This window comes from Nematolebias whitei, chromosome 8 (assembly GCF_014905685.2).
Source record: "Nematolebias whitei isolate Nwh7 chromosome 8, NemWhi1, whole genome shotgun sequence".
Classification (NCBI taxonomy): domain Eukaryota; kingdom Metazoa; phylum Chordata; class Actinopteri; order Cyprinodontiformes; family Rivulidae; genus Nematolebias; species Nematolebias whitei.
In genome coordinates, this window is record NC_056505.1 from 7,337,500 (window position 1) to 7,349,853 (window position 12,354).

At 36.8% G+C, this 12,354-nt stretch overlaps 1 protein-coding gene across 1 annotated transcript in view; it reads right to left on the reverse strand.

The window, feature by feature from the left end:
• The window catches only part of srrm4 (serine/arginine repetitive matrix 4), a 75,192-nt gene that overhangs the window by 10,523 nt on the left and 52,315 nt on the right, over positions 1-12,354 (reverse strand). Inside the window, exons 3-8 of the mRNA XM_037680206.1 lie at positions 11,203-11,286; positions 9,876-9,956; positions 9,762-9,788; positions 9,627-9,677; positions 6,805-6,888; positions 4,302-4,452 (exon numbers count right to left, since the gene is read on the reverse strand). Of these exons, the coding sequence (XP_037536134.1) occupies positions 4,302-4,452; positions 6,805-6,888; positions 9,627-9,677; positions 9,762-9,788; positions 9,876-9,956; positions 11,203-11,286 (478 nt within the window). The remainder of the gene's footprint in view (positions 1-4,301; positions 4,453-6,804; positions 6,889-9,626; positions 9,678-9,761; positions 9,789-9,875; positions 9,957-11,202; positions 11,287-12,354) is intronic.

Genomic DNA, 12,354 nt, shown 5'->3' on the forward strand with positions numbered 1-12,354 from the left:
AAAATCTGTTCACACTCAGGACTGAAAGGTTCACAAATTCTCTGCAAACATTTTTTTCCGTGTCATCACGAGATGTTTCCACAAGGATGGCTTCAAGAAAACATCTCATCATTTGAGGCTCACGTGCAACTTCTTCAGTTGCTGCTTCATGTATTGATTGTTCTAAAATTAAAGAAATCTTATATTTACAGACATTAAAGCCTAATTTAGTCATTGGCTGCACCCATGCAACTAATGTTTCCTTCCCCATCATTTTTACTTATACCTACCTGGTTTGTTTTGAAGCTGTTTAACCCTCCAGCTGCCGTGGGTCAAAATCACCCACGTGGTCTCAGGTTTAACAGTGAGACCTCGTCAGTTATGATCCAATGGCAGCAGGAGGGTTAAGTAAAAAACAAGTCATCATGTACTACAATTTAAATTGGTCTTTTTTCAGCAAACAAAACAAAATAAAGAACTATAAAAGCAACATCATTCTAATAATGTATGCCTCGCAGTATGTGATGTTCCTCTGATAAATGCTTTCATGTTTCAATCAATGATTTATTTAAATACGTTTCTATTCTGCTATTAAGTATTTAAAGTCATTCATCGTTGCAATTAGCATATTTTCATGATTGCTGGAGATAAATTATTCTGCTTCATGCTCCAACAAGCAGGAGACAATGGGTCTAAAAAAGAACTGATAAGGTTTAAAACACCATAATAAAAGAAATCTGCATCTGCTGTTTTAATCAGCTATTTCTGTAATGTGAAAATGGGTAGTTTAAATAAAGAAAACAAAATATGATGATATGAATATTAATAAGTGTGTGTGTTAGTGTTTTTCTGCAGCATGGCTTGTTTCTTGTGTCGCAGCGTTTTGGAGCTCTCTGTCGAAGCTCCACGTGTTAAAAAGCTGCTGCACTTTTAAATGCTTCTGGCAACTCATGATTAAAGACAAAAAGTCATCATAAAACTGATCATTACTATTCCACAGAGCACTTCGGTTCCACATGATTGTTAAAAAGCTGTTTTATATAAAAGCAAACAGCTTCTGCAGCGGACCCAGCTCCGAGTGAAATCAAGGTTTCTCATGTCATGTATCAAGGCTCCGATTGCACATACAACAATTATACCATAAATATATTTTTCAGACTATAAGGCACACTTAAAATCTTTTAATTTTCTCAAAAATCAACATGAGCCTTTTCTGGTTGTGCTTACTGACCTCAAAACAATTTTATATAGTACAACAGAACAATCTTGAGAGTTATTGTGAATGAGTTGATTAAAATTTGACTTATCTCACTGTTTCTGACCTGTTCAGCAGGTGCTTATCAGAAAATGCTGTAATCAACTTCAAACAATCTCTTCCATCAATGCTTTCCTCTGTCTTGCAGAGTAATGCATCAGAGAACAGTGACTTAGATCATCTAGTTGATCATCTTACAACTTCAATGCAAACGTCACTTGATAAAACTGCTCCACTGAAAAAGAAAGTAATCAACCAGAGGAAACTGGCTCCTTAGTTCAATTCTGAGTTACATACTTTAAAGCAGGCATCTAGAAACCAGGAGAGAAAATGGCGCTCTACTAATGTTGAAGAATTTTATGTAACTTGGAAAGATGGTCTGCTAACATATAAAAAAGCTCTCCATAAAGCTAGAACTTTATATTACTCATCTTTAATAGAGGAGAATAAAAATAACCCTAGGTTTCTGTTTAGTACTATTGCTAGACTAATTAAAAGTCTCATCTCTGTTGAACCATGTATCCTACAACTATAAGTAGTGATGACTTCATGAGATTCTTTATAAATAAAATTATTTCAATTAGAGAGAACATTCAAACCATCCTTCCTTCTACTATCTCTAGTCCCCTGTCAAATGAGGCAACTTTAAAAATTTCAATAGAGTCTGATTTATGTTTGGACAGTTTTTGTCCTGTTGAGCTCTGAATTGTCAAAAATAATAACATCATCCAAACCATCCACATGTCTGCTAGATCCCATCACAGCCAGACTGTTTAAAGAGACATTTCCCCTAATTAATGTCCACATTTTGGATCTACTTAATTTGTCTTTAATGGATGGTTATGTACCGCAGCGCTTTAAGGTTGCTATAATTAAACCTTTACTTAAGAAGTCTGATCTTGATTCAGAAATTCTGGCCAACTATAGACCTATATCTAATCTAACTTTCATCTCAAAAATTCTAGAGAAAATATTTGCAGGTCAGTTGCTTGAACATCTACAAAGAAATAATCAGTTTGAAGAGTTTCAGTCAGGGTTTAGAGCTCATCATAGCACAGAAACAGCACTAGTAAAAGTCACTAATGATATTCTCATGGCCTCAGACAATGGACTTGTGTCTATACTGGTCCTGTTAGACCTCAGTGCTGCATTTGATACAGTTGATCACAATATTTTACTACAGAGACTTGAATATGATATTGGGATTACAGGAACGGCTCTAAAATGGTTTAAATAATATCTATCTGATAGATTCCAGTTTGTAAATGTAAATAATAAATCTTCTTCATACACCAAAGTTGGTCGTGGAGTTCCTCAGGGCTCAGTGCTTGGGCCAATGCTCTTTACTTTATATATGCTTCCATTTGGTAAAATTATTAAACAGCATGGGATACATTTTCATTGTTATGCGGATGACACTCGATTATATTTGTCCATTAAACCCAATGAATCCAATCAGCTACTTAGACTACAATCATGTCTTAAGACATAAAAACCTGGATGACCCTTAATTTTCTCCTGTTGAACACAGGCAAGACTGAGGTTTTGGTTTTTGGACCTGAGCACTTTAGGAATGAATTTTTCAGTCTTTCTCCCTCCTTAGATGGCATTAATCTGTCCTCCAGCTCTAATGTTGAAAATTTTGGTGTTATTTTTGATCAGGACATGTCTTTTATCCCCCACATTAAAAATGTTACTAGAACTGCCTTCTTCCACCTGCGTAATATCACTAAAATTAGAAACATCTTATCTAAAAATGATGCAGAAAAACTGGTCCATGCACTTGTCACGTCTAGACTGGACTATTGCAATGGTTTATTATCTGGATGTCCAAATACTTCTTTAAAAAGTCTTCAGTTGATCCAAAATGCTGCTGCCAGAGTCTTAACCGGAGTTAATAGGAGAGATCATATTTCTCCAGTTTTAGCTTCTCTCCATTGGCTCCCTGTCAAATCCAGAATAGAATTCAAAATCTTACTTCTACCCTACAAAGCTCTCAACAACCTAGCTCCATCTTATATTACAGATCTTATTGTTCCATATTTTCCTAACAGAGCACTTCGCTCTCAGACTGCAGGTTTACTTGTGGTTCCTAGAATTTACAAAAACAGAATGGGAGGCAGATCTTTCAGTTCTCAGGCTCCTCTCTTGTGGAACCAACTTCCAATCTCTGTACGTGAGGCTGACACATTATCCAGTTTTAAAACAAGGCTGAAGACTTTCCATCCATCCATCCATTATCTTTACCCACTTATTCCATTTTGGGTCACGGGGGTCGCTGGTGCCCATGTCCAGCAATCACTGTGCGAGGGGTGGGGTACACCCTGGACGGGTCGCAAGTCCATCACAGGGCCACATAGAGACAAACGAGACAAACAACCATTCACTCTCTCACTCACACCTAAGGACAATTTAGAGTTACCAATCAGCCTAACATGCATGTTTTTGGACTGTGGGAGGAAACTGGAGTACCCGGAGAAAACCCACGCATGCACGGAGAGAACATGCAAACTCCACCCAGAAAGGCCCCTGGACCGGGGTTTGAACCAGGGACCTGGTCGCTGAGAGGCAGCAGCTCTACCAGTTGCGCCACCGTGCTGCCTGGCTGAAGACTTTCCTTTTTGCTAAATCCTATAGTTAGGGTCGGCTTGGGTTTCCTGAGCTGTCCCTTAGTTATGCTGCTATAGTGCCCTGAGACAACTTTGTTGTGATTTGGCGCTATTTAAATAAACTGAATTTAATTGAATTTAAATTTTGTTTCACTTAATTCGCCTTATAGTCCGAAAAATACGGTACAAATCCTCTTTAGTAAACTGTGAATTTATGCTGAGAAACACATTTCAATTAAGGTAGGGGTAAAAAAAAATCACATTCTTATAATTTGTTTTCCTACCCACCACGTTTATGGTGTTTAAGGTTAAAAAGTTTAATTTCTTAAAGAACACCTGAACAATACAGCTGCACGAATCACGGTAAAAATGTGTTTTAACAATGAAAAGCAGAACAAACTGACCGAGGGAATAAAGTCGGGCCTCTGGCAGCGATGTGAAACTCAAAGAGTACTTACGGTGCCGGCTAAGAGGATGGAGCGATATTTTTCAGCTGGTTTACACACAGATTTGGTTGTGCGCGGCCACTTTGAGTCCGTGTGGCTGAACTCGGCTCTGGTTTCTCCCAGTTCTCTCAAATGATGAACCACAGACTTTTGCGGGTGGTGTCTGCAGGGAAATGCAACATTTAGTCCATTGAACAGAACCACAGAATCAGCAGATCTGGTGTTTCATCACAGCTTCGGCTCATTAATGTTGGCGAAGTATCCAAACTTGCTTTCTAGGTTTTCTTTTTTAACCAAAATGTAGTTTATGCCCATTAAAACATAAATGTAAAAATAATGTTTTCATGGCTGTTAAACTGCCTGTGAAGTTTATTTCATGAAGACTTGTGTTTCATCTAAATAAAGAATTTAAGAAATGTTTATTAAAACGTTCAGAGCAAACAATGCCGTCATATCCAGCTTGTAGAACTCAGTACGAGATCATTTTCTGGCTTTTTCTTTTTTTCAGCTGTGACATTAAAACATTTGTGACTAATTTCCTGAGTTAACTTGTTTTATTATATTTAATTTATTTCTTGTGTGAAACTCTCGTTCCACAATTTTTGTACTATTTCAACAAATCATTTATCAAAACCTTCAGCTCTTTCAGGAAAATCCTGTTATGACTTTTAGTATTTGTGCAATTTTAGCTTTTTGAAATATTTAGCCTTTTCTGCCATTTTTTCCTCATAGAAAATGACTTGAGCTCGTTTTACATCCTTTGAATGTTTAAATGTGTTTGCAACCTTTTACTGCTCCTTTCACATTTTATTCTGGTTCAGCTTCTTTCAGCTTCCTTATGTAAATTTAATCATTTTCATCTAATTAAAGCTGTTTTTCAGCTGTTTTGTGCTCCTTTCACATTCGTTCTGCTAACTACAACATTTTCTTCTTCTTCTTTCTGCCAGTTTCACCTTGTTATACACCTTTCAGCTTATTTCTGCAAGTTTCAGCTACTATTAAGCTTTTTAAAGCTTAATACTTAATAGTTTTTAAGCTTTAAAGCTTTTTCAGCTAATTCCACATTTTTATGCTCGTTTGTCAGCCTAATTCAGCAAAAATGTGTTCTCTCCACCGCCTTATGGTAATTTAAGCTTCTTTCTGCCTTTTATCTACTTTTCAGCTGTTTTTGTTGCTAATGTCTGTCTTTTTTATACAATGTCCACTTTTTGTGCTCACTTCTGCTTTTCTCGGTCTAAATAGGCAAACGTGTTACTTCTGCTTTCTTCTGCTAATTTAAGCTTGTTCTACCTTTTCAACCACATTGCAGCATGTTTCTTAGCTAAGCTTTAGCTGTTTTAAGATGAAGTTTTTTTGTGGTAATATCTGCTGCTTTCATACTAATCAACTTCTTTTGCTAACTTATGCTGTTTATGCTTTCAGTATTCAATTTATTTTTGCTAATTTAAACTTTTCTACTATTTCAGCTACTATTTAGCTGCTTTAAAACTAATTTGAGCCTTTTCAGCTAATTCCACATTTTTTAAAACTCATTTCAGCTCCTTCCACTTCTGGTCGTTTAAGCTTCTTTGTCTTTTCAGCTACTTTTCAGCAATTTTTATTTATTTTTTTTGCTAATTTTGTTTTTTTTATTGCTAATTCCCTTAATTTTGTACTAATTTCTGCTTATTTAAACCTAATTCAGGAAATATGTGTTTAATCTGCTTTCTTCTGCTAACTTAGGCTTGTTCTTCCATTTCCATTTCTACTCACTGCCCAAGATTTTGCTGAAAACTTTAGCCTAAACTGATGGATTTAACTCTATTAGAAAGAAAATCCATGAATCACTGGACAATTTTAATGAAACTTTTATAATGTAGTGACTTGATGGACATCTTCTGATCAAGATGTCTGCTCCTCTAACCAACACAAAAATAGCCCTGAGGCAGTCAGCTTTACAGACATGAGGATCCTCATTTTTATTTTTCTCGTGGACTTCTTGAGGGGTTTTGTTCGCCCGTCTTCACAGTTGGCGATTAATGTTTTTGGATGTTGGCAGCAGCTTTCGCTTTTATTCATTAGTTATTTACTTCTGTGTTGATTTCGTGCCTCTGTTTTGTCCATCCCTCCACCTCAGAAAACATGAGGATGATTCACTGGGGTCGTCCTTGTGTTTCCTTCCTGACTCTACAGTGCAATAATCCTCAATCAGCTGTGATCAAAGACATTTAATCATTATCCAGTTCGGCCACCATCAGTCACCCAAGGCTAATCCACAACTAACTGTCCACATTTCTCTCATATCATCACAGACTCAATATATTGCTTCATGTCATAATGCCTGAGTGCATTGATCAGTGGGGGGAGTTTGTGGCCGTTTTCCTGTGAGGCTGTGATAAGGGTTGGTTCGGCCGGAGGTTGAAGTCACCTCTGCCTTATCAGTTACTGCTGCGGTGAGAGCAAGGACTCGGCAGACACCTCGAGCTGATAAGATAAGACGAGGGGGTGCAGGTGGCGGATGCAGGAGGACCCCTACCTGTCCTCTGTGAAGGATCGGCAGGAAGAGCAGTGTGACTCTGACCTCCGATAGCGTCGTCTTCGATGAGAGCGAGTCCGTGAGCTGGAGGATGGAAAGAAGAAGCTCATTGGTATTGTGCAATCAAAATGTCACCACAATTTGTTCTGATGCATGCTCCATCATCCAGGTACATAAATCACACAAAAGTTAAGTCAGGTCATCTGGACAGATTCTTCTAGGTTGAAACGTTTCATCTTTCATCCAGAAGACTTCATCAGTCTGAGGCCTACCACACGTTCAGTCGTATAAATAGCCCCTTTTCAAAGTGGATCACACCAGATTGCTGGGGACTTCCAGGAACTAGCTTTTCGTCTTTCGGATGAAAGATGAAACGTTTCAATCAAAAATAATCTGTCCAGATACTGACTTAACTTCTTTGTGGTTCCCCACAATTTGTTTTATTTGTTTGCATTTAACAAATTAAAAAAAAAGTAGGATAATGTTAGTAATCTTTATTTTTAACACTCACGCTCACACATTTGTTACTGTTGCAACATTTTGAGCAGAAGCAGTGAAGTCACACATGCAGGTCAATAGTTTAGTCAATAAAAAACTGAAAAAGCACATCATGTCAGGTCTGAAGGAAAAAAAGTGTTGATTTGTAAAAAGAAACATTATTTTACCCAAATATTTGTTATAAAAAACATAAAATCATACAAATTAGGAAGGGAGGAAAATGTTTGTTTTGATAAACTTATTTTAAAAAGTGGATGTTTTCAGTTATTTTGTGCGAATTTCCCAAAAGTACAAGACTTTTGAGGATTTACTGTACGTGTTACTGGATGTTAGTTTCAGAAGTCCTAAAACATCTGACTGGCGTTTTGTTTGATTTTGTTTCAGTCTTTTGATGGATTAGCTTCAGTACATCATGATCTTTTTGAAAAGCCATTTCCAGTTTTATTCCAGCTTGATGGAGACAAACTGAGCCTGCAAGCCTAGAAACCCCAAATCATAACACCTCCGACACCGTGCTTCACATTGAACAAGAGACTAAACCATCACTTTTTTTGTGTGTAATTTGTTTCCCTGTTTTAGACTAGTTTCTTGTGCTTTCCGTTTATTTATTTGCATTTATTACTCATTTCTGTCAGAGTTTTATTTTTTTTAGTCATCGTTTTCTTCTGTTACCTGTCCAGCCTGGAAGTTTTAGGATTTATATTTCATGGCCATAATTCTCCTCTGCTCTCCTGATTTTTCGGTCGCACACCTGTCAATCATTAGTAATCCTCTCAGATGTTTTGACTCACCAATAAACCCTCCCAGCAAATAAAATCACATTATTTTTACCCAAGCTCGGCCAGAACCTCATCTGTCAGCTTTCAGTTCTGGTTTTTGACTCCTCCTGAACTTTTGATATCAATTTCATTAAATCTCTTTGTCTTTAACCTGTTGCCTGCAGTCTTGGATCCTCAGACACCAACAACCACCACATTCATGGTAAAAACATAAATTATGCTCTGGTGTGTTTTGCAAACCGTTTCAACTAATTTAAGGATTTAACATGGTAATCTTACAAAACGAACGTGCAAATCTTTGCTCTTAAAGTTTTCATATGGCGCCAAAAACAAATGAACAAAAGAAAAAAGTAGAACATAAAAAAATGTAATATTAAAAATGGTAAAGCTAAAAAGACAAGTGCACTGACAATAAAAATCAAAAAAAGTTGCAATGAGTTTAAAATTACTCATTGCAAGTAAGTGGTTGGATGCATCTTAAATATTGATGAGTCCAGCTACAGGCAGGAGGTGGAACATCTGGAGAGATGGTGCAGGAAGAACAACCTTCACATCACTGTGAAAAAGACGAAGGAGATGTTTGTGGATTTCAGATGGAGCTAACACACCTACACCCCCCGAAAATAGTAGGATCTGCGGTGGAAGTGGTCTCTAGCTACAAGTACTTTGGTGTGCACCTGAATGACAACCTCAGCTGGGGCAACAACTGTTGGAGTCAGTCTCCCCACCGTCACAGACATCTACACCTCCAGATGCAGGAAGAGGCCCCCCTGCATCATGAAGGACCCCACTCACCCAGCACACACACTTTTTGCCCCACTCCCCTCAGGAAGGAGGTTAAGGAGCATTAAGTGTAGAACCACCAGACTGAGGAACAGCTTCTACCCTGAAGCTGTTAGACTCATGAATCCCTAGTCAGGATTATCAACGTAAAAAAAACAATCACTTTAATTGTATGTGACTTACCTGTGCTGCTGATTACCCATGCTGCTGAACTCATGCTGCTGATTATCTCATGCTGCTGTGTTCATTCATACCTACCTGCTCACCAAAGACTCATGTTGGGGCTGCTGTTTGAAACGCCGTATTATTTTACAATATTAGCGTTGAGCGTAAATCTTAGAGCCTTGTATAAAGTTTATTTTTATACTTAATACTTTTGCTATTTTTGTGCTTATCAGGGATCATGAGTACACAGTTTCAGTCCACCTCATGTACCACATGTGATGCGAACGACAATAAACTTGGACTTGAAAATCATTTATTTCTGTTGATGAATTGGACTCCTGCACGACAACACCATAATCCCAAATCAAATTTCAAATTTGCAACTTCACGGCACTAAATTTGTTTGTCTGTCTTTTCTTAACTGTTTTGGTTCAGATTTTCTGTTTTTCATTACATTTTTGGGCATTTTTATAAAGTTTGACAATCTGCTTTTTCTTCTTGCATGTCGAGGGATTTCAAAAAGGAGGCTGGGCTGACAACAGGAAAAGGAAGTTATGGGGTGGGGGTGTAAATGCTGCAGAGGAACCACAGACTGACCTTTTCTTGCGCTTGCGTTCATCTTTCCTTTTACGTTTTAAACTTGCGGAGCTGCAGGGGTGCAACAGAACAATACGATGAGTTTAAACTGCAACGAGGCACGCAGAAATGAGAAAACCGAGTTCCTCGAAGTACCTGTGTTTGGATTTCTTGGAGGTGTACCTGAAATGTAGAAAAAATAAACATTTATATTACCTTAATTTTCAGATGTCGTGTTTTCATCACCGAGGTAACGAAGGAGGAAACTACCTGTGCCGCTTGCTTTTCTTTGAGCTCTTCTTCTTCTTCTTTTTCTTCTTCCTCACTGGCGACAGACTGGGGGAAGGAGACCTAAACACAAAAACACATTTTAAACATATTGGAAGACTTGGTTAAGTACAAATTAATTAAACATTTTAGTTTTGTAACAGAAATTCATTAAAGCTAATCTTGAACATTTAATTTAATCCTTTTATATAGAAATGTAGTCCAAATCATTCAAGATGCATTCAGTTCAGTTTAGACACCAATTCATTAAATTTAGTCCTGGATACTATTAAGCTCCATTCATACTGTTTATTTCAGGTTAATCTAATTAAATATAGACCAGTTAAACTTCAGTTCAGTTAATTTAAATACAGCTCAATTAAGTCCAATTAAAATCCAATTAAAATCACATTTAGTCCAGTTTATTTCAGATCCACTCAGTTCAGTTAAACCCAAGTAAAGCTCATTTTAAGCCACGTTCATGGTGTTTAGTTTAATTAAATGTAGTCCAAAAAAATTCAACTCATTCAAATGAATCATGAATATACTGTGCGCAGTCTCCATCCATTCTCTTTACCAGCTTCTTCTCGGTTTCTGAATTACGGGGGCGTAGTTTATCATAATTTAAACTATACTGTTTGTTCTAAATTCAAAAGGTACATTTTTACCCAAAGACAATAACTTTTAGACTCAGTCCATTAAATTATGATTCAGGTGATTTCAATTTTAATTTATTCTACTTAAAAATAAATTAAGTCCATTATGTTTTGATTAATCAGGGTAGTTTCAAATAACCAGTTTATTTCCAGTCAAGTGTAAAATATTGTTATCGTATTTTCAAATTGTGTTAAGCACACTCCATATAATTTATATATATACATATACACACGTATACACCCACATATATATATACATATATGTATACTGTATAGGTGTAATTACATACATGTGTAATTTCATTTGTTAAAAACAGTTTGATAAAATTAATTCAATCTAACCAGTTTTAAGACGTTAAATTTGTTATGACGTTTTCCAATTTTCTTGTAGAGTTTATTTCAAGCTAATTTAATCCAGTTCAACCTTTTCAGGTTCAGTCCATGTCAATCCAATAACAATCTTGATTAAAATCAATCCAGTTCAGTGTAATAAGATTTAAAAAGTTTCACGGTGGTGAAAGAAAAGTAGTGTAGTGAACATGTCACATGAATTGTTCATTTTGATGCAATCCTTTGCACTTTGCACAGTACTAGCTGTGTTTTTATTTATTTCAAAAAACACAACAAAGGAGTGGAACATCAGACAGCAGCAGCCTCCATCTTTGAAAACTCACCTTTTTCTTTTCCTCTTGCGCTCCGACTTCTTCTTCTTCTTCTTCCCCTTTGGTCGAGCAGAGAAAGCATCATCAAAGTAGTGTCTGTGACAGAGAAAAGAGGAGACTTCAGTCAATCATCTGATGGGACCAAAGATATGATATCTCAGCTGCACCAGGTCAGCTTCTTCTGCTGCAGAATCCAAACCTTTCAATTTCCAGTTTCAACCAGATTCTCACTGTGAAAACTTAAACTTTGCTGTCCAAGCTGTTTTAATTAAGATAAATGATGCAAACACAGCACATCTTTTAACGTACAGAGTCCATCCAGTCCGTCTGAAAACTCAAGGTTTTCAAAGAATAAAAATAGTTGGGACATTTAGTTAATTTCCTATTTTTAAATGTGCAATCAGACGAACATTTTAAGGTTGTATTGTTAAAATATATTATAAGTGCTTGTTTCCATCTGGTGATGGGAAACTTCTGTCTAAAGAACCTGTTTTGAAATTGACCATTTCTGTTCACCGTTTTCACTATGAAGACGGTGAATTAAATCAGTGGTTTAAATCTCTTTATTCTGCTGGAGTGTGCCGTCCTTCAGCTGTGGTTCACCTGTTTCAGCTGCGCACACAAAGGGTTCAGCTTTTACTGGAAATAACAACATGCTCAGCTCGAACCCGTCTGGGCTCACAGAGCTTGTTGTAGGGAATGATTTTACCTTTTCGATGAAATAAGCTGACTGCTTTGGTCGAAAGAGACTTCGGAAATGCTGAAAATGAACCAGCCTTAATAAAATGGACTTGTGTTAACTGCCATGTTAACCTTTATTTTTCTGATGACGTAACTTCACCACACTCAAACCTCAGCTCTTTTTGACCCACTGCAGAAAGACTGGATGAAAACGTACAGTATTTCATTTTAATTATGGATGATACACACAAAATACCAGTATTTTTTAACAAATCAGGGGTTATTACAGCTATATTATATTATTATTATATTACAACTTGTTACATTAGAGATATGTACTGGATATATACGTATATATCCTGTAAGTACTAGCTATGTGACAGCTACATGCATAAGTATCTGGTACATAACCTGTAAGTACCTAGTTTGTACCTAAATAAGTACCAAGTATGTATCCAGTAAATACCAGGTCCATACCTTGTA